Consider the following 21118-nt stretch of genomic DNA (forward strand, 5'->3'; position numbering starts at 1 on the left):
TCAAGCTTGCAAAAGCAAACGGATTGCCACGAGGAAGCCCACTGTTCCCTTTCAGCATCTGCCCAGAGGTGGCCATATTTTGGTAGCTGATTGGTATAGACAGCTTCTGGCACAGTCCTAAGGATCATGTTGTGTATTTCCTCCAGTAGGAATTCAAATATTTTGTGAAGAGTATCACAGGGATATCTTATTTCCTCCTCAAGCAGTTTAAGAGATGTGAGGGATGGAATAAGAAGCCTCAAGAAGCTGAGTGCCTCCCTCTCCTAACCAGATCAACTGCCGTCAGACAGAACTCTGACAGAGAGGTGCACGCAGCAAAACTGTCACCAGATACTCAGAGGAGGGTCACAAGTGCCACAAGCACTAAACAGATCCCACGGAGATCTGCACATTGCTGGGTAGGAGACCAGTAAGAGCACAAGTTCGGGACCAGGATGCCTGAAGTCAGTGCTAGAGGGCTACAGTCTCGTCAGCGCAGAAAGATCAGACAAGCCCCAGCACTTTTCCTTGCTCACGGCCTCATGAGCCAGAACCACACACAGGGTGGTCTTCAGCTGAATGGAGCCAATGGCTACTCACAAGCCTCAGCAATAAATAAAAAAGGCCAGGAGACACAACGAAGATGAAAAGTAAAATCTCAGAGTTGACACTGTGCAATAGTATATTGAGAAGTGACCTTCTAATGTTTCCCTGGGGCTCTGAGCTGGTGCTAGTCTTGAAGCCTGACAAAGAACGATATCCAACGTGAGTTCTACAGACTTCTTTGTACGAAAATCCTGGACGATCACAACAAATACAAGTACAGTGAGCAACAGAGCTACAGTCCAAGATTTGCTTGTTGCACCTGAGAGTAGAGATGCTGATTACTGACTGGCTCTTCACAACTTAAGCAAAGCCATGTCTGGAAGTGCTTAGGAATTCAATACACAAACTGGACGACGTAGACACCAGCACCTTATCTCACCAGCATCATCAGGAAGAGCTGAAACTGCAATGGGAGCCTTGCACCCTGTCTAATGTTCATCTACTGTGCACAAACATCTCCTTACTGCCACTGCAGAAATAAAATAAGTTATGGCTTGAACAAAAAAGCAAGCGTATAGTCATACTTTTGCCAACTTCTATAAGCTACATGTACACAGTGCAGGAAATTCATAGCAAGGAATGTAAATTGACACTACAGTTTACTGCTACTTTCAATTCCTTTGGTGTTTATCAACAGCAAAGTAAAGGATGAAAATTGTAGCAATTTCAAAGAGTTACTCTTAATTTTATAAAGACAACCTCATACATGAAAAAATAAGTGTTATCAAACATTGGTTTTAATTCTACAAATACAGTCAATAAAGCAACTAAACCCATTTAAAAGTTTGACTGCCATGAAAAGAGAGGTTACCTCCCTCCTGTCCTGGCCACACAGCTCCACTGCCTCTTAGGTGTCACTATTACAATTTATCTGACCTCAGAGAAAACAGAGCCATGGAGCTAAACAGATTTTTCTGCAGTTCTGATTTCCTGCTTGTCTACCTTGGGTCTCAGTGGGGTCCATACAAATGCAATTGCTGGCATGAGGAAAGCAGAACTCTGCTGCAAGACTGCTCTTTTCAGAGGCTGATTGGTAGAGTTTTACAGCACAGATACGTACAAATTGTAAGCCAAACACGAAGGGGAAAGAAAAGTGAAGTGGTATCTCTAGAAGGTTCCTGAAGAAGCTGATTCTTAGTCATTGATATTCTAAAACAATCAACGAGCATGAAGATGACTTGGAATTGTGGCTAACAGCGTTGCACGTGAATGAAAAATTAGTGAGGTAACAACAAAAATGGCCTAACTAACACAGCCATGCAGACTTAAACACTTTCAATAACTTTAAAGAGTGAAGGTTTTGTATGCAGGCACTCAAGGACTGCATGCAAACTAAGAGGACTTTTACTTCTGATTCTTTGAGGGTTGTTAAGAATAACCTGAAGCACACAAGCACCTATTTTGGCCATTAAATTACCCAGCTCTGTCAAGTTCCAAGTTAAAGTTAACAAGACTTTACCAGAGTATACGATGCTACAGGGAACAGTCTTAAATAAACTCTGAGACTTCAGTTAACATGCTTTGCTTCCCATTTAAAATGTCCTCACCACCCATACAGAAGATTTTGCACTCATTCAAAAGCCTACGGTGTGGATTACCTATGTCATTTAGTGAATGACTTGCTATCATTAAAACAAATGGTCTTATTTCCTTGCAAAAGTAGCCTCCAAGCAAGCCTCTACGTCTAAGCATCGCAAACTGTATGGCAACATCTAGGCTAAGTACTTGGATAGCTCAGTATTCAAAGAAATCAGTATTTTGTGGAACTATTTCATGACAAGTTTACTCATACAGTCCGTAAGTACAGATTTTGGTAGGGCACTATCATGTGAAGCTAGGTCTTGAAATTTCTTTCAGATGAGAAGGCAGACATTGGAGAAGCCATGCTGAAAGTACGTTTTGAAGTTTTCATTATTCAGTTCTCATTTCTACTATGAAGCATATAAAATAATGTCAGTTAGAATGACACACAGAATTTTCATGCATTTTATCAGCTTTCTTGCAGTTTTTACGGTGAAGTAGTTTCAGGCTTGTTTGGCATGGATTAAATAATGATTTAAATCAGTACTGCTAGAATCTGAAATACAAGATTGAGCACGTGCAGCAGAAAATTCCGTAAGGCAGTAGTCATCTGTGTGCCAAGAACAAACAAGCATGCACAACTAGTGAGCAGCATAAATACTTTTATTTACAGCAATAATGATTGTTATCTCCCACTAAATCAAAGATTCTGTGAATTCTCAGCGAGAATAACCAGAATTTGTAAACAAAGATTTGAACAGGACAAGGATTAAAACATCCTGACAGAGCAGATAAAAAGCTCCTGCAAGTAAATAGATCCAGCTTATGAAACCAGCTGCTCTGCCAGCACTTGTCTGTTTCCAAGTAAACATTGTATTTCACAAACTAAACATTTCATTCCTCATTTTTTCTAAAGCTACTACCAACAATCCTATTTAAAGAACTTAGGAGTTAAATTCCTGAAGAATGATAAGGCCTACAACAGTTTCAGACACATACCACACATCTTTTTACTGATCAAAATAGAATCAATTTACTCGCATATTCAGAGCTTTTTTCCTGCTATGCAAGGAAGTAAGTTAGTGCCAAAAAAGCTCAGACTGTAGGAAAAGTAAGTTAGAGACCAAATTCAGACTTCAGATATGCATACGGATGCTGAAACTTAGGAATTTTATTGTAACTTTTAACCTTTTACAAAAACCTCTGGATTTAGCCTGAAGTATCCTCTAAGACTAGACAGTGAGTGCTATGTATAACATCACTCTAGTTATGTGTCTTCACATCAGCAGTTACACATGCTTGCAAAAATGAGATACTCTACATTAAATCGCTTTCAGGCAAGTGTTTGGTTGAGCACTTTACCACAAAGTAAAAAAAAAGAGAACAAAAACATCATTTTTATATCATACCTGCAACTTTGTCCCGAATAAGTTTTGCAGATTCGACTTCGCCAATACTGCTAAATAGACTCCGCAACTCATCTTGCGTCATGTTCTGAGGGAGGTAGTTCACAATTAAATTTGTTCTACCAATATCATCCCTGCAATCTTCAGCCATGTGATCTTCATAACCATTAGACATTTTATAATATATCTGCAAAGAGAAAAATCCCAAATAAGTTCCAGAACTTTGTTTGAATAAGCCAAACTTTCTCCACCTGAAATAAGCTCAAATGTTTTAGAGAACTGACAACAAGCAACTGTTTCAACTGTACATATTTTTTTCACTTGTAAAACAAAACATTTTCTGTTGAAAATCCCAGAACAATTCATTCTTTCAAGCTAGCAAGCATGGCATTTTAGAAAACCACGTACCATTAAAGAGCTCAAGTCTTTTTTTTTTTTTTTTTAAATGTAGATAGAAAGCACTGTGACAGATTTTGTACGCATTCCTGCAAACAGCAGAGCACTCACAACAGTTAAAAAAATCAGGTTCCCCATTTCAGAGCACTTGACTTGACAGAACTAAAAACCGCCAACCTTAATTCCAGCCTTCTGCCCAAAACTCTTACACGGAGACAAGGAGTAGCCAGACCCACTAGATGCAGTTCAGCATTTCAGCCAGCGGCCGTTTACCTTCTAGATGTTTTCTCCTTTACACGCATTTTAAGACACTGTTATTATTAGATGGTTGTCTTTTGGTGAGCACTTAATTGCACACATGAAACAGACTAATCTGTACCAGAACATTAACTTCAGTATATGCTGCATATTTCACAGAGTTTCTATTTTTGCACCTTTTTAAAGAAAGCCTTGAAAAATACCCTGACGTTCCATCCCATGAAGACAGCCCCTGCCTTACTCAGCCATCAGCAGCAGGGGCTGAAGGCTGAAGTTTCGGATCCACAGAACATCTACGGCTCCAACTCCCAACAGAGCCCAGCTGCTCTTTCTTCATGGCCTGCCAAAACACTAGACATTTCAAAGTGCTTTTACAGCTGCTTTGAAATATTCCAAATCAGGATACTTAAGCCCTATTCCTGCAACAGGAGAAAGGTGAGGCCTGGCAGGTTCGGGAAGCCCGGACAGGCACGTCCGTGCTGGAAGCCATCGGCACCAGGAAGCTCGGTCGCCGGACGGTTCTAGACTCGGGTTCTCAAGCTGGCTGAAGCCATTTGTTCATCCCCTCTGCTAGAGGGCACCGCACATCTCTTGCTCCAAAACAATGCCATTTTGGTTAACAGCTCTTAAGAACAGACAGCTGTGAAGTGTGCGGAATTCCAGCACTGCTCAAAACCCGTGGTGAATTCAGGGCCTCCTGATGCTCGGCTCAGCGCTCCTCTTCCACGTCAGCCCCATTGGCGCGTTCTGCCGCAGAAGCCAAACACCTACACCCACCAGCAGCACACAGACGTCAACCTACGCCACAAAGTTGCCATAATGCTGAAGTATGAACATGTTTCCAGTCCAGACTCCGCTAATAAGGGCAATATGGATTTTACAATAAAGGCATTTAGTCCAAGTGCTCACTACATGAACACCATTAGCAAAATACCAACACCAAATTAGCAGCGCTTGCTTAGCTAATGGCCTCTGCTCGCTATACTCCATTTTCCATCCCTGTAAATTCAGATTTATACCACAGCACTTCCAGAATGTAAGTAAATGAATGCTACACCAAGAGATCCAAACGTTAAGCATAGCAGTTCATTAATGTCCAAAAGAAACAGCGAGCAGTCAGCGCAATGACAAATCTAAGCACCAGGAACTCGGCAGCAGCCTCACAACCGTAGCTCCCTCCTGAAGAATTAGCACAAATCTTCCAAGTTCAACACAAAATCTGCCGCTCACCAAAACTCACAGCGCTACTGCAGAAAAATTCGTCACCACAGGCTCAAAGACGAGCTTTGTATCGACTTTAATAGAGCTGCAACGTACTCGTTTGGCCAAAAGAACAACACAAGATGCTGTACAAAAGCAACTGCTTCCTTGAGAACCCGGCTGACAAGGTTGTCCGAGGCAGGTATCCCCTCCACAGTGCTCACCTCACCCAAGGGAACAGCCAACCCCACCTGAAAAGGACATTTTACAAGACGAAGCACCGGCTCAGCGGATGCAAAAGCTCCTGGCCCGTCGCAGCGCAGTGAGTCAGCAAGCCTCGCGGCACCACGCGGCGGTGCCGGTCGTATTTGCCAACTTAGTTAGGTATTAAGCTGGGCTAGAAGCGCTCGTATGACCACACAGGCTTCTCAGGTAAGGTGACTTAACGCTGCCAGACAGCGATGTATTTATTAGCGGCTCGCAGATTCCGGTGAAGCTCCAGCCCCTGCTCGCCAAGGGCCTGAGCGGCCACGGTGCGCTGCTTTGTTTCATGGATCGCGGCCTGCTAAAGTTCGAGCACGTCCAGCGTCCGCACTGCTGCTGTCAGCTAGATGGAGAATCATGGAGAATCAGAAAGAGGCAAAAAATCCCAACTCTAGATCGGGAACACTGCCTTTAGGTAGGGACTTCCAGTCCCTTCTCCAATAGCGGTTAAGTCATGTCTGGCATTTATTTCGTGCTTTCTTCTTATGAAATTCAGGCTTTTAAATGGGGAAAAAACCAGAGTGCACTGTTTTTAGAATAAACCGCCATTAAAGTTATGTTAACTTGAGATTTAGCACAGTATACACTGAAATTGAGTCCCTTCTTTTTTGCAGTACAGTTTGAAGCAACCTGACAGCCGACAGCTCGGAAACTTGCCGCCCACGCCACTCATCAGCCTTCCGCCCCCAGGTCTGGGTCAACAAGGGCAGCCCCTCTGCCCACAGCACAACCAATCTGTATCACAAAAGCAGTGGAAAATTGCACCAGGAGGGAAGCGTTTTTGCTGCGTCAGCAATTTTAATCTGCTTTCCTCGCAACAAGATAAGCACCAGAGCTAACGCCAGAGGAGAGGAGAGCCGTAAAGCTAGAAGCAGGGGAAGAGACTCCCCCCTTCTGACGATTTCAGGCTGTCACGTTGTCTCAGCTGTACTGTGAAATTATATAGTTAAACACAGGTTCCCTTCCCGCTCTGCCAGAACTGCCTGAGCACAAGCCCCCAAACCAGTTTCCTATCCTGCTAAATGACACTCAAACACCTGAACCTTCTTTGCTCAACACAGGAGCTATAAAACTACAAGACTTAAGTGTTCTCAAAATTGTTGTAATGGGAGGCAACTTTGTTTGCCTTCCTCCTGGCCAAAAGTCAAGCCCTAGACACACAACACACCAACAGGCTGAATACAGAAGCGAAACGCTACAGTTAGGAGTATTTAATAACTAAAGGAAGAAGCATAGATGAGATTTTTCCAGCTCTGAATATGAAGGTTCAGGTTTCCTTCACACCGCACCAAATTTGCCTGAGATACAACAAATCCTTCCTGCTACCAAGATTCTCCTCCCGACAAGTCTACCAAGTTGCTATGTATTTCAATGATTTCCAAAAGCAGCAACTTAAATCCACCTTCCTTATCCTCCCAGGTACACCTGCTGCCTACAACAGGAGGCACCCCAGTCAGCTGCCGAGCACAGGGAACTCCCCAGCACACCACGCTGGCAAGCTACCAGGCTCACATCTGGCACTAAGCAAAACTCACAGGAGCTTGGCAACTGGCTATCAACTTTAAATCATTTTACCACAGCCTCTAATCTCACTGTCTGCAATCCTTACCAGCTACGTGCCCTGCAATAAACACGGAGTACCCAGGGCACTGTCGATTCAGAAGCAGTAAGACCCGTGAAGGAAGCCTTCCATCTGCTTCTCCTCAGACATCAGAAAAAAAAAAACAAACAACTTACAGGAAGCCCTTGCATAAAGGCCTGGCAAATGTTTTCGCGGGATACCAGGAACAAAACATGCAGAAGTGATAACGGCATAGTAGAGAGGAGGAAAAGGAGCAGAGTGCTGACAAGATGCTCCTTTCTTCCGAACATCTCACCAAATACCTCCTGGCCATCCTGGAAGCCAGTGGGAAATTGCTCCCTGCACTGGTGGTGAACAGATCTCAGAATTATTTACCTTTGCATGCTGAAAAGAATTCCCAAAAAGCCATATCAAATGGTCGGTATGGAAGAAATGAGAAATGCTACGTCAGAAATCAAGTTCTTAATTCCACTCCCACTGAAATACATTGAGAGAAGACAGGCAACCTCCCAATCTTTCTTATTCAAAGCAAGAACAAGCAAGTAATGTCAACAGAGATGCAAGATTAGAACCAGGCCCAGAACCCAACCTCGGCCCGTAACCATTACCTGATGGTTGTCAGTCCTTGTTGACACAAGCCAGGAGTGTGAATGCGCTTACATTCTCAGCTGTGGGACGGGGAAGGAAAGAAGGCTTACCTAAGGAAGGATCTTTAGGCTTACCAGTTCCCCTTGGGAAGGATACTTGCAACGAGACTGCCGAGGCACCCAGCAGCCTTCCCAAAAAACGCCTTCAGTTCCATGCCCTCTCCCTCCCCCCAAAGGAAATTGTAAGACTAAGTTCCACTGTAATGGGGTTCCTAAAATTAAGATCTGTTTAAAATAACCCAGCCTTATAAATGCTTGTTTTCCCTCAAATTTAGGAGGTCAAGGTTGAAGCAGGAACCATATGCACCATGCCTTAACCTTCCTTTAATTTTGGATGTGCTCAAATTCACATAGCCCAGCACTTTATCATCTGCTTCAAAGATTGCTCATTCATCCACAGCCAGGTCTGCCTTCTCATGACCAGACTGAAAAGCTCTCCAGCATATTCTTTTTTTTTTTTCCTGGAAACATTGCAGTGACCCTGAAGATCACCTTCTCAAAGGTGCAGAAGATCCCAGAAGGTTTAAAAGAAAAGTGACACAAATAGCTCTGGCAACAGACCAATTGCAGCTTTTTCCAAATGAAACTCAGCGTCTGCATCGAAAATCCTGTGATTCAGAGCTATTAAGTCTTTCACTGCAAGATGTTTGCTAAGAAGGCAGTCCTACAAGGAAGGCCTACGTAGGAATATTCTCAAGATGCCTGATCCTGAAGATGCACAGTTGAGAGGCTCACTGTACCTTCCCCTTGTCTATGGGTCTGCAAAGGCGTTAGACCACCACCGGGCTCACAAACCTGAATGCAGACACCTAAACAGATTACAGATGATAATGGGAATGTATTAGCTACTGCAGAACCTAGGAAGAAGGAAAATTCTCCCATGAGCAACGAGTTCTGTGCTCCTTCACACCAGCAGCTGGCACTTTTATTAAATCCAGGCAGCAAGCCTTATCACTCCAGCAACCGAGCTATTCTCCCTCCCACAATGTAGCTCTCCAGAAAGCGAAGGCTGTGCAGCACTGCAGGTGCACAGGTGAGAGCTAACACTAGCGGTGCTGAACCCAAGAAGGTCAGAGCTATTTGAACATACTTCTCGTCTCTGATATCAGAAGCACAATGGCTACGCCGATATCTGACACTTGGCCAAAGAGAGCCAGGCGAATGCAGGACAGTACCAGGGCACAGGGTTCGTGGCACCTTCCCTAGGTAACTGGGAACGGACCCTATTAGGCACAGCAGTTCTCAAAACACACCTGAAAGACACCCAGACCCGAGGGTGCTGGCACAGGTCACTGACCCAACACCTCAGCCCAGCAGGTACAGTGCAGCAGGGAAGTCAGTCCCCTTGCTAGGGTTAACACTGGTGCCTGAACAGGGATCCTGCACCGAGACAAAAGGTGCTGGCAGAGGTCTGACGGTCGGCTGTCTTGAGAATTCAGACTTCAGTCTCAAGGGTTTATTCTTAAATATGCTGGTTGACTTCAAGGATCTTGATGGGGTGCTTCAAGGAGAACTTTAGGGCTACACAAAGAGACTTCCCCTTGTTTCTTCAGCTCGTGGGTGTTATTTGTTGACTTGCCTCCCCCCTGTAAGCCCTCTGGGTGACTCAGAGGCAGACAACAAACTCGGCTATCTGGCTAGACACTGCTCTACCACTCAATTTTGAAGCTACTGAGCAGTCTTCCTTGGAGATCGCGCCTGAAATAGAACAAAAAGGACACTACTATGTCAAGGAAAGTGCCAAACAAATCCAGTAGAAAAACTCCACCAGGCCTACATGCCTCCAGAAAAAAAAAAAAGTTTTCCAATGCTCCACAGGCAGAATACCTCTCCCCATTTCTTGATCTAGATCCCTTGATTTTATGAATACCAAAGATTCTTTACCCGCAATCTCCAGGAAACCCCCTTCTACTCTTTACACAAATTCCTCTCCTATCCCCAACAGCTCTCCACGCCGCACCCCACACGGACATCCGAGCGCGTCGGCGGCAGCGCAGCGCCCGGCCAGCGCCGTTCCACCTGCCCGGTGTTCACACACTATTACTCCGAACAGCTGAGGACTTCAGCCTTGACTCACCACCAAAAGCCAAGGCCCAAGCTTCTCTCTTCAATTCAAGAAGAAAACGTGGGGAAAAGCTTTAATTTAACCTGGTAACTAAACACAAAAGATTACCCTAGTACGTGCATGTACAATACAGGTCAAAATCTCTCTTAAGTCTTTTATCAAATTATTATAATGTATAATTGCAAAGACAGGTGATGAGTTTTCTTATAAATAAAATTAATTTAGACATGGAGTAGCACACCCATATTTGAGAGACGCCTGATGCCGTTACCAAAACACAAGTCCACGACCAGTAAGGAGGAACGCGGATGTCACGTTTTCTTGCTTGCAGTGCTCCGGTCGATTGGCAGCTACCGCATTTCCTGAGCGCGTGTCCTACGCTTCCTTGGAACTGCCATTTTCCTGAACTTCAAGACACAGCGTTTGAGAACACGTGAGAACTCAAAAGCAGAATGCGAGGTGTCCGTCCTTCCCACACACCGTACTGTTACCCTATTTCTTTTTCTTGTCTACAGTGCTCCCTGGTCAGTACTCCCCCCCGTGTAGCTGTCTCCTCTGAATTCCTCTCCCCCACGGCTAATACTCCAAATCGGCAAACAGGACAAATTTAAATTTTGTCTTCAGTTTGAATTACTCGGCATTTGTACTTTGTTTTTCTTCTCCCCAGAAGAAGAAAACCCACACAGCCTACTGAGACATGCTAATGCAGCTCACTTTTTTTTTTTTTTAAAGAAAGTTTGCCTTTTAACCTATCCAGGAAGATTCTTTTACACTGAAACTCCAAGTGTTAAGTCACGGAAGTTGCTGAACTTGTAGGGGTATCCTCCTTTTGCTCCTTTCACACTAACATGCAAGCTCTTTTTGTTAATCTGGCAATTGAACTGCATCTGCTTGCCAGTCCTTCAGATTTCCCAGTGTTAATAGATCTCTTTTACTGATTTCTCACCCCCTTCACGATCTTGGAATGAAGACACTTCTTCCCCCCCTTCCCCCCCTTAGCTTGACTATATTTAAAATTCCAACATTTTTCTCAGTTCTGACAAAATATTCTCTCTACTCAAGCAGAAGTGGCTATTACCAAAATCTATTACTGCATTTCAACAGACTTTATTTCCATTTGCTCTATCAATGGTTTCTAGTACAACAGATTTTAAGCTCTTTTTTGCAACTTTGGACATAAGCTTATTTTTAAGTGTATTACTAGCTAACAAATCCCAGCTATCATAATTTAAATATTTTAAGAAAATAGCTCTGCATATTCTTTGACAATCAGATTTGCCTAAAAAAGCTTGTAAGTTTTTTTTATTCATGTCCAAACACTGACTGGTAAATGTTTTTGACAGTGCTTAGAGTGACATCCAGAGACATACGCATTTGAGGACAAAAAATAAGCTGCATTCTTCTGAGGAGCGACCTCATTTTGCCACCAATCTGATGAACTAACTCAATTCACAGGAGTAAAATTAATCATAGTTAGGAGGCTGTCAGAAATTAGATAAGGACTGGCCATAATTACCACTCTCTGCTGCTTTAACATGAAAAGGAGGACCGGGGCCTCCCAACATCATCTCTGCTTGATACGTACGAACAAGGGCCAGTTGGAAATTATGCAGCTCAGATAGGAGGAAACAACTGCAGCTGGATCTGAGATTTCCCCGTCTTTCAAGGTTAACGGTAAGCCTTGCCAGAGAGAGCAGGCTCAGAGCTTCACGTCAACACCTTCCACGGCTGTTGTGTCACTGGGACAGAGATGCTGACAGTCAACATAACGGAGTTCTTCAGCAGGGAAGACTCAGCTGGACAACTTTTTCTAGCTGAGATGATCTTACCTGCTGCACGGGTACTTTCAAAAGGACAGGTTTACTACAAACATATGAAAAAATAAAAATATGCTACCATCTTCCTGGTTACAGATGTTGCCAGGTTGTTTGACTGTCCAAAAACAATCCAGAGACACTGTGCTGGAGAGAAAACATTCGTGAACAACTCCTTCCCTATGCGCAGGACATTTGCAATAGGTGAGGGGAGGACACAAAAACTACAGATTCCAGACACATTTTGAGAACAGCTGTCCCCCACGCTGATCCATCCTTGGATTAGCAGCTGGTACTTTCACTTTGATGGGATAGGATGGCAAATGAAGTACCAAGAGGAGGAGATGGCATCCTGCTGGCTCACCAGCACAACACAAGCAGCTGGAAATCCATCTCTGAAGGCTTGATGAGACACCAGAACTCGCTGCTGCGCTCCTACAAGGCAGCAATGGAAGCAGTGGGCGAGAGGAACATTGTAATTTATACTTACTATGCCACCGCTACTAACAGTGAAAAACAAACAAAAAAAGCAAAAAATCACATACACAAAGAATGTCTGCCTTCTAAGCATAGTTTATTTCCACCCTACGTCCCAAAAAAACAACCAAAAGAAGCTTAAAATCTATTTTTGCACACATCACCTACATAAAACAATGTTGTATAATCACACGGATCATTTAGGCCAGCAGTTTGAAGCTTGCAGGTGCCTAGATCACAGAGCCGCACATCAAAAAGTAGAAGTGCCCTCACCCATTCTAAACAGAAGGCAGAATTTAACACCTCTCCTATGCTGGGACTACGTCACTAAACATTTACATTGCTGGGAATCTCCCACAGCTGCCTCCCATGCTTTAGAGAAAGTACTTGGAAGTGCAAAAAAGAGCAGCTCCTCTGAACATCTCTTTTTCAAGTCCGCAAATACAGCAGGCTTGAGTTGTCTGCACCTAAGTCTGCCATCCTTACAGGTAGCTTATCCGTAAGATACATACTCAGTGCAACATCTAATAACGTTTTACTGTTATTGGTTTTTTTTTTTTTTCAATTCAACATTTTAGTATTTACAGAGTGCTCGTGACAAATAAGAAACATGACAGAGACCAGTGCTTCAGGAAAGAAAGCAGGCAGGCATAACAGCTTAAAGAAATGGATTCGGAAAACATAATGATATGCCCCCGATGGGTCAAGACAAGGAGTTTTTCCAGGGGGAAAAAGTGTCAGAACATGCACGAACCAGCAAAGAGAAAAAGTACTTGAATTAAGGGCTTAGATCCCGTTTCACAGTAAGCTAATGTCAGCACTGAACACTGGCTGCGTTCAACAGAAGTGATTAAAGCTCAGAAAGATGCTCTGCACAACATTCACACTTCCCTTTAGACTGCTCAGGACTAGCACTGCTCCCACAAACATGGCACTGCCTAAGACAGTTTACATAGGAAAGCCACACATAACTACCTTTATCTGGTGCTGCAGAACCACTCACAGCAGGGCTGAATAAGTTAAGGCCGTAAACTCACTACGCAATATATTTAACACCAGTATCAGCTTAAGATTTCCTGCTCTTATTCCAACCAAACCAAGTGGTGAGCCTGCTGCTGGGGCAGGTCATTATTCTGTAAGTCAGGAGCATCGAACACTTTGAATCACGAAACCACAGACTCACCCACATCATCGTACAAATAAATACAGTTATACTGCTTCAGAACAAAAACTAGGCCGGTCACAGAGCAATGGATCACGCTGCAGACTCACGAGCTCAGGGATCTAGACTTTATCACGCAATACAGACGTACCCCTGGAGTCAATGGAAATCTAAGAAAGCATATTGATCGCATGAGCTTGATAAAGCCTTTGGAACAGATGCAGGGCCCCAGTTTTAAAGAGAAATACAAGAGCCTGTGAACTGTTCACACAGACCTGGAAAGACAAGTGGTTTAAAACATGAGTGCGTGCAAACGGTCCTTGAACTTGAAAAGGTAAGAGCTGAGCGACACGAGCAGTCAACATCCACATTCATGGCATACAAGGAAAAAGGAACAGAAATGCAGAGACTCCAAGAAGTGACGAGTTATGACAACAAAAACAACCAGAATTCGTAATGGCAACGAATCTCCACCTTTCCCACTTCTTCCCACCTTTGGTTTTCCACAGATGCCCCATCACGCGGGCCACGGGAGCCAAGCGGCAGCACTTTGTGCGGTCAAAAACGCTTCCTTTCTCAGCACGTCTCGGACGAAGGCCCCTGCCTGGCGCCCGGCGGTGCCCCCCCGCTCCCCAGCGGGACGTACCGCGTTCGCCAGCACACGCTCCCCCACGAACCGCTCCCCCGGAGCCCCGCTCCCCTTCCCCCGGGCCTCCCCTTCCCCCGGGCCGCCCCGCCACGCGTTCCTCCCCCCCGCGTCCTCCCCCGACGCGCTCCTGCCTCTTCCCGGCACCGCAGCGAGGGGAAGCCTCCCCCGGCGCTAACAATAGCGGGCCGCTGCTCCGGCCCCGACTTCTTCCGGCCCCGAGCTCCCCGCACGGCGCTCCCCGAGCCTCGCTCCCCGCGGCCTAAAACCAGCGGCACTGCGGGGAGCCCCCCCCGGGAGCCCCCCCCCCAAGCCGCCGCCGCTCGGCGGGGACGCGCCGCTCTCGGCCGAGGTGGGAGACGGAGCCCCCTCGGGGGGGGAGGTGGGGGGGTGCCGGGGGGGGGCTCAGCCCAGCCGCGGCCCCGGGCCGGCTCCCCCCGCGCCCCCGCGGCGGCGCCGGGGCCCTCCCGCTCCTCCCCCGCCGGCCGCAGCCCCGCGCCCCCCCGCGGCCGGGCCCCTCCCTGCCTCCCGCAGGCCCCAGCTCTCCCCCTGCAGGCCCAGGCCCAGGCCTCACCGCCGCGGCCCTCTCCTCCTCCGCGCCGCCCCGCGCCCTCCCCAGGCCCGGCCCGCTCCGCTCCACCGGAGGGCCCCCCCCGGGAGCCCCGCGACCGCTGCCCCGCGGCCGGCCCGGCCTCACCTGCGGGGCTCGGCAGGGCCGTGCAGCGGCGGGGTAACGGCTCCGCAGCGCGCACAACGAGAGCCGCTCGCAGCGCCGCCGGCCACGCCCCCCCCGAGCCGCCAAGTCCCGCCCGCCGAGCCCCGTTGGCTGCCTCGCGCACGTGCCCCGCGCCTCATTGGCTCGCTGGGACGTCCGTCAAGAGCTCGGCCGGGGGCGGCCGCTCGCGGCGGGCTATTGGGAGGGGGGGGCTACGCGTGAGGCGCCGGCGGCCTGCGGCGGGGAGCGGGGCCTGAGGCCCGGCCGGCTGCGGCGGGGGGCTGGGGCCCGGCGGGCACCTGGGGGCTCCTCCTCGTCCCGGCTCCAAGGCTGGGGAGCTCCAGACAGCCTCCTTGAGTGGTGGGCAGGGGGCTCGGCCCGCTCCGACAGGCGCCTGAGGGGAGCGGCCGGTCGGTGGGGCCGCGGGAAGGCGGCGGGGCCCCGTGGGGATGGCTCCGGAAAGGGCCGGGAGCGGAGCTGGGCCGCGGCCTGCTTGGCTGGGGCCTTCGGCAGGCAGAGAGGGGAGCCAGAGGCAGAAAAGGGGCCTAGGAGCAGCAAGGGGCCTAGGAGCAGCATGGGGGCCTTGGCCCCAGTGCGGCCTGGGGACGAGTCCTTCCGCACTGCACTTGTCCAGGGAGAAGAGCAAGTTCTTGGGCTCGAGTAGAAGCTGCAGCAGGACAGCCCCAGGCTCTGTGGTGCTTGTGGTCAGCTGAAGGCTTCCTCCGCGCATGGACGTGGAGAGCCAGCTGTAGCGCAGATACATGGGGGAGCCTCGCTGAGCAGTAGCACAAAGGAGTGTTTGTGAGCAGTGAAGATGTGAACTGTTCATGTGCAAGCAAAATGCTTGTGATGAGCTGCAGCAGGAGCTCTGATGGTCAGCTCTTTCCTATGCTCTAAGTCCTGTAGTGGCCTTAGGGGCTCCACTTGTCACAAATTTTCCATTCTTCCACTGCCAGCATATTTTTGATAGGAAAGGGCATCCCTTTATATCTATCCTTTTCTACTGCACAGGAGTCTAAATGTAAAATTCGACCATTGTGCAGGAAACAAATGTATTTTGTCAGTAACACAGTATTGTGCAATAATATCCCTGGTACAAAGCAGTGTATTTTGTGTGACACGCTTGTAAGCTTGCAAGACTTAGTAAATCCTGTATACATGTCAAGATACTTGGCTGTGGCCAAAAATTTCAAAAAGTAACATCAGAACATTGCTACATTAAAATATGCGATGTTATTTGCCATTCATAGACAACTCATAATTTGAGCTTTACTTAGTTGAGTAGTATAACTAAAACTCACGTTAATGAACCTTTTCCTACAGTGTGAGAGCAGTGAGATCTCACCTGGAGGACAGAAACTTGCAATATAGCAGCAAAGCCATATATAGAGGATGTGTGCTTTGCCATCTATTGCACACGTATGCATGGAAATACTCTACACCTGGTAATAATTACACTGGAACACATGGAAATTCACATAATGAAAATGCAAATATCTTTCCTCCACCTACCTTGACTTGGCCTCTGCAAGGCCCCTTATAGTAAATTCCCAGCATTGTTGCACTGATGGTATCTGTTTTATCTGCCCAGAAATCCATTTCAGGTTGGATTTCACTTTCAAGTGGTCTTGTTATATTGGCCACCATATATAGGCTCCTAATCTTCCACACAGTCTGACCAGGAATGGTCCAGCCTCTGCCACAGTCTGAACAGCACGGTATCAAACAGAAGGTAACATGCAGCATCAAGAGTCCATCAAGGAGGTTAATGACTAAGATGTTAGAGACATTGCCATTTTCATTTTTTTTTTCCTTTTTCGTAGCTTTCAGTGCCAGATGGGGAATCCTCACATGTAAACTCCAAGCCTGACAGGTCTGGAAATATCTTTCAAGGCCCCATAAAACATTAAAGATGTTTGTACATCTGTTATTTGCTCGTGCTGCTATGTATGCCAGTCACAATATCACAATTTTGTCATCCACATCAACGGCAGCTTTCAGTTACTGCAAATTTTATATTTTTTCTTCTATCACTCAGGTTTTAATTAAGCAAACCCATTCTTGGGCCTAAGATGGGTCTCAGATCTCTAAAAAATAGAGGCCATGGGCACAAGACATTGCTGCACAGAGCTTTGATGCCTCTATTTCACAACAGCACATTTCAATCTCATCATTTAATTTATCAGTATAAACACTTTGTTATTAAAACCGCGATGACAATTAGAAGGTGTTATCCCACTAAACTGTAAGCCAATTTTTAAAGGAATTATCTCATTTTACTGAAATACATTGATTTCCATTGCAGTGTTTCAGCTCATGTGAAAACACATCAGTCAGAAACAGGTGGTTTCATGTTAATTTAGAATTTTAGAAATGCGAAGCTAGGTGTCCTGGTGAAACCATCTTATGATGATGCAATGTAGGTGACAGCAGGCTCTTCACAGGTATGTTGAGTCATGCTGCTTGTTGATGTATGAAACTTGAAAAAAGCTCAATGCAAACGGTAATACTGGAAGCCATTTGTCAATACGTTTCTTACATATGGCAGGAAAATGATCAGTGCAAAGTGAGTTACTGAATTGGCTGCCAAAAGGACAAATGATTATTATAACTGGCCACATTATAACCTGCTAGAAACTTCAGGTTATGGAAGGAGAAAGATTGTTGCGGAGCCATCTGACAATGTGAATGTATTATGGAAGGTAAGAATGCTTAACGGTGGGAGCAGCAGGCCAACTGAACTCAAGTATGCTCTCCTAATTTAAAACCAGTGATTAGCAGCCATGCACGGGGGGTGTCTGAGAAGTGGCAGCTGTCCTAGCACACTCTTTCAGCTGCCAGCATTGTAAGGACTTCATGACATCGTGACCTTGTGCTCATGAGAGCCCATCTGGAGCACTGTGTCCAGCTCTGGGGCCCTAGCACAGGAAGGACGTGGACGTATTAGAGCGAGTCCAGAGGAGGCCACAGGGCTGCTCAGGGGCTGGAGCAGCTCTGCTATGAGGACAGGCTGAGGGAGTTGGGGTTGTTCAGCCTGGAGAAGAGAAGGCTTCGGGGAGAACCTACAGCGGCCTGCCAGTACCTAAAGGGGCTGCAGGAAAGCTGGGGAGGGACTCTTTTGTCAGGGGATGTGGTGACAGGACAAGGGGTAATGGATTTAAACTAAAAGAGGGTAGGTTTAGATGAGCTGTTAGGAAGAAATTCTTCCCCCTGAGGGCGGTGAGGCCCTGGCTGAGGCTGCCCCGAGGAGCTGTGGGTGCCCCATCCCTGGCAGTGCCCAAGGCCAGGCTGGATGGGGCTGGGGGCAGCCTGGGCTGGTGGGGGGGTCGTGCCCACGGCAGGAGTGGGATGGGGTGGGTTTTGAGGTCCCTTCCAACCCAAACCACTCCATAGTTCTGTGATACTAAATTAGGAGGCACTGTTGACTGCAACGGTAGAGAGGCCTTGCAGAAAGATCTTGATAAACCAGAGGGCTGGGCAATCACCAACAATACAAAATTTAAAAAGAGCAAGTGACGTATTCTGTACCCTGGGATTTGTACAGACTGGGGGACAAGAGGCCCCAAACCATTCTATGATTCTATGACCTGGAAGGTAGCTCCAGGCCACCCGTTATCAGTGAAAGGCTCTGACAGGCTTCTCCATGAGCCTCTATAGATTCTTTTTAGGCAGCTCTTTAACTTCCCTTTTTAATGCTGTTTTCAGTGCCATTAAAAAAAAAAAAAACACACGATTTTCACAAAACTGGCTTATCTTCTCCCTGACTGCAAGAGGGTTCGCTTTCAGCACACTACAGCCGCTGCCACAGGCTGGATCCGCCGCGTGTGCCCCCCGACTGCCCGCCCCGCTCGGGGCTTGCTCCGAGGAGCCGCCAGCGCCGCGGCCCCGGCTCCTCGCCTAAAATGGCGGCCGGCAGCGCCGGCGGCCTGGCGCGGCTCGGCGACTGCCGGCAGGTAACGGGCCGCGGGCAGAACCCGGGCCCCGCCGCAACGCTGCTGCCGCCCGCCCCTCTCCGCCTCCGGGGCCGGCCCCGCCCGGCCGCGGCGCCCCCGGCCCGGCCCTCGGGGTGGGTAAAATGGCGGCGGCGCGGCCCGGGGCTGGGCGGCCCGCAGGGGGCTGAGCGCCTGCTGCTGCTCCGGCCTCGGCGCCGCGGCCTCGGGGCTCTGCCCGCCCGCCCGCAGGGGGTGCTCCGGCTGCCCTGGGGTGCTCCGGCTGCCCTGGGGTGCTGCCCTTCCCTTGTGAAGTGGCGCCGAGATGAAAGGTGTCCTGGTGCGCTCCTTCCCGGTGTCTTCATTTTTCGTGTTTCTTTCCTTCCTGTAGGGTCTCGCGTTGTTTTCTGATTTCTGCTTGCTCTTCGCACCGCCTTCTTTGCTCTTTCCTGTTGCTTTCTCTTCTCAGGTCTCAGCCACCAGCCTTGTGTTATCTCCTGGCTCCCCGCTGCCCCTTCCAACAAATGCCCTGGCGTTGCCCCCAGGGTGTTGCTTACCTAATGCCCTGCTTTACTCTGCTTTTGGTTTGTGGTCCAACACGGTGATCTCATTAGGCACGCTTGAGGGCTCCTGTGTTGCTCTGCTGTCAGCATCCTTCCCAGGAATACTTTCTGGTTTTTGTTTGTGGAGTTTCTCTGTGCTCACTGTTTCTGGTATGCTGTGGCTCTGATGAACTCTGTGCTTTCAACTTTGCTCTTGAAGGTGATTTCCTCCCCAGGGATCTGGCCTCATAATATCAGTTGTTCATCGTTCTTCATCCTCTTCAGAAGCTCCTTCTGCTGGTCGCTTGCAGAAGGATGGAGTTGTATCTGGTGTTTTGCTCCCATAGCAGTTACCTTCGTTGTGGTTAATTGTGATGTCTCATTTTGTTCTGCCTGTGTTGCCTTGTGAATTATATCACCTGGGGTACATTTGGCTCTGTCTTGCACTGCTGTAAGATCACTCCCTTGTAAGCTTTCAGGGAACTGTGGGAGAACTTTGTGGCCTTCCTTGGGTCAGCACAGAACACACTGCATTGAGCTTCGAACAGCACGCAGTGGGCGTGATGGCCGGCGCACTTGTTAGTTCACGTTTCCGTGTGCTGAGCTTCTCCAGTTAAACCACGCTTAATCACTTGTGGACAGATTTAGATAAGTTACAATATAACTTACAATAAATGCAGTTATAAGCTTTTAATGAAGCTGATTTGTCTCTGCCACTTTAATTTTCATGTATGCATGAATAGCCTTTGTAAGCCCCCCCATTTGTTGAGCAGTAGTCACGCTATTTATTAGCCTAGCTTTTGAAGTCTTGTCCTATACAGTTTAGTAGACAATAAGATCCTTCCACAGTGAAATAAAGTGGAGGGAAGCTAAATGGAAGCTTTCTGGTTGCCAGTAATCATCTTTATTCCATGCTCATTATTTATGAAGCTTGTGGTTGCGTATAGTTTCATACTGGCTGTGAATAGTATCTACTGAAATTATTTAAGCTGATGCAGTGCTTATTTGTAGCATAGTTCTGTTTGTGCAGTGATCTGTTAATTTTCTATTGCAATTCAAATCTAAAAGTATAACAGTTTTTATTGTTAATCATACTGCATATGTCAGACTAAACAGAGAAGCTTGTGTCTGGGAAGTACATGGAATACTTTTTGACAAATCTGTTTGTGTTTAAATTTTGGCACTTCAGATCCCTTCTTAAATCACAGTAACTTGCTGGTAGCGTGCTTTCGTGTGCTCAATCTCTGGTGTATACGAGTAAAGGACGAAGGGTTTTTGTAGAAGAATATATCACTACTGCATATTGCTTACTAGCCATGGCCCATGCCTGACCTCATTGCATCCTGTAACCTTGCTTAGCCTAGAAAGTTAGGCTGAGCTTACTGACCACATTCTGTAGTCTCAGCTGGTGTGAAAATGACTTTAAATTTGTCATTAAGGCAATATTAACTACGTTTCTTATCTTCCAGTCCTTGAAACTTCATGATGATGTTAAGCAATAATAAAACGCACAGCAAACATTCTGTTTATATTGTTTCTGTTTCCCCAAAGACCTGGGGGAAAACACCCATTTTTTGTGTATTTTGGAGCATTTGGCAAAACATACTGCTGCAGTGGCCGTGTGTGAACTTGTAGTAGGGAGTTATGAAGAGCTCGATAGGTGCTTTAAGAATGGTTATTTGAGAATAGTGTCTTATTCCTGAGATTAAGTATTTGTTGCCACAAAAACAAATACATAGGAATAGATCTACTGACCTGTTCTTACATCGTTCAGATGTGTACAGTGATATAACTGCCTTACTGAAACCATAAGTTGGGTTTGCATGCATCAGCAATGGAAAGCCCATTGATACTGCTGCCAAACTAAAACTATTTGGACTAGCACCAACTGTAATAACATAGCATGCTG

At 47.1% G+C, this 21118-nt stretch overlaps 1 protein-coding gene across 5 annotated transcripts in view; it reads right to left on the reverse strand.

Annotated features, from left to right (window-relative positions):
* Positions 1 to 14855, reverse strand: part of ELAVL1 (ELAV like RNA binding protein 1) — a 41934-nt gene extending 27079 nt beyond the window's left edge. Inside the window, exons 1-2 of one of the 5 annotated variants that reach the window (XM_080566256.1) lie at positions 14721 to 14855; positions 3516 to 3699 (exon numbers count right to left, since the gene is read on the reverse strand). In XM_080566256.1, coding sequence (XP_080422382.1) covers positions 3516 to 3687 — 172 coding nt within the window. In that variant the 5' untranslated portion in view covers positions 3688 to 3699; positions 14721 to 14855. Of the gene's footprint in view, positions 1 to 3515; positions 3700 to 13870; positions 14044 to 14597 lie in introns of those variants that run through there. The other 4 variants (XM_080566258.1, XM_080566259.1, XM_080566260.1 and 1 more) reach the window with 4 other exon arrangements.
* Between the last annotated feature and the right edge of the window lie 6263 nt (positions 14856 to 21118).

This window comes from Anser brachyrhynchus (genome assembly GCF_964034855.1).
Source record: "Anser brachyrhynchus genome assembly, chromosome: 23".
Classification (NCBI taxonomy): Eukaryota; Metazoa; Chordata; class Aves; order Anseriformes; family Anatidae; genus Anser; species Anser brachyrhynchus.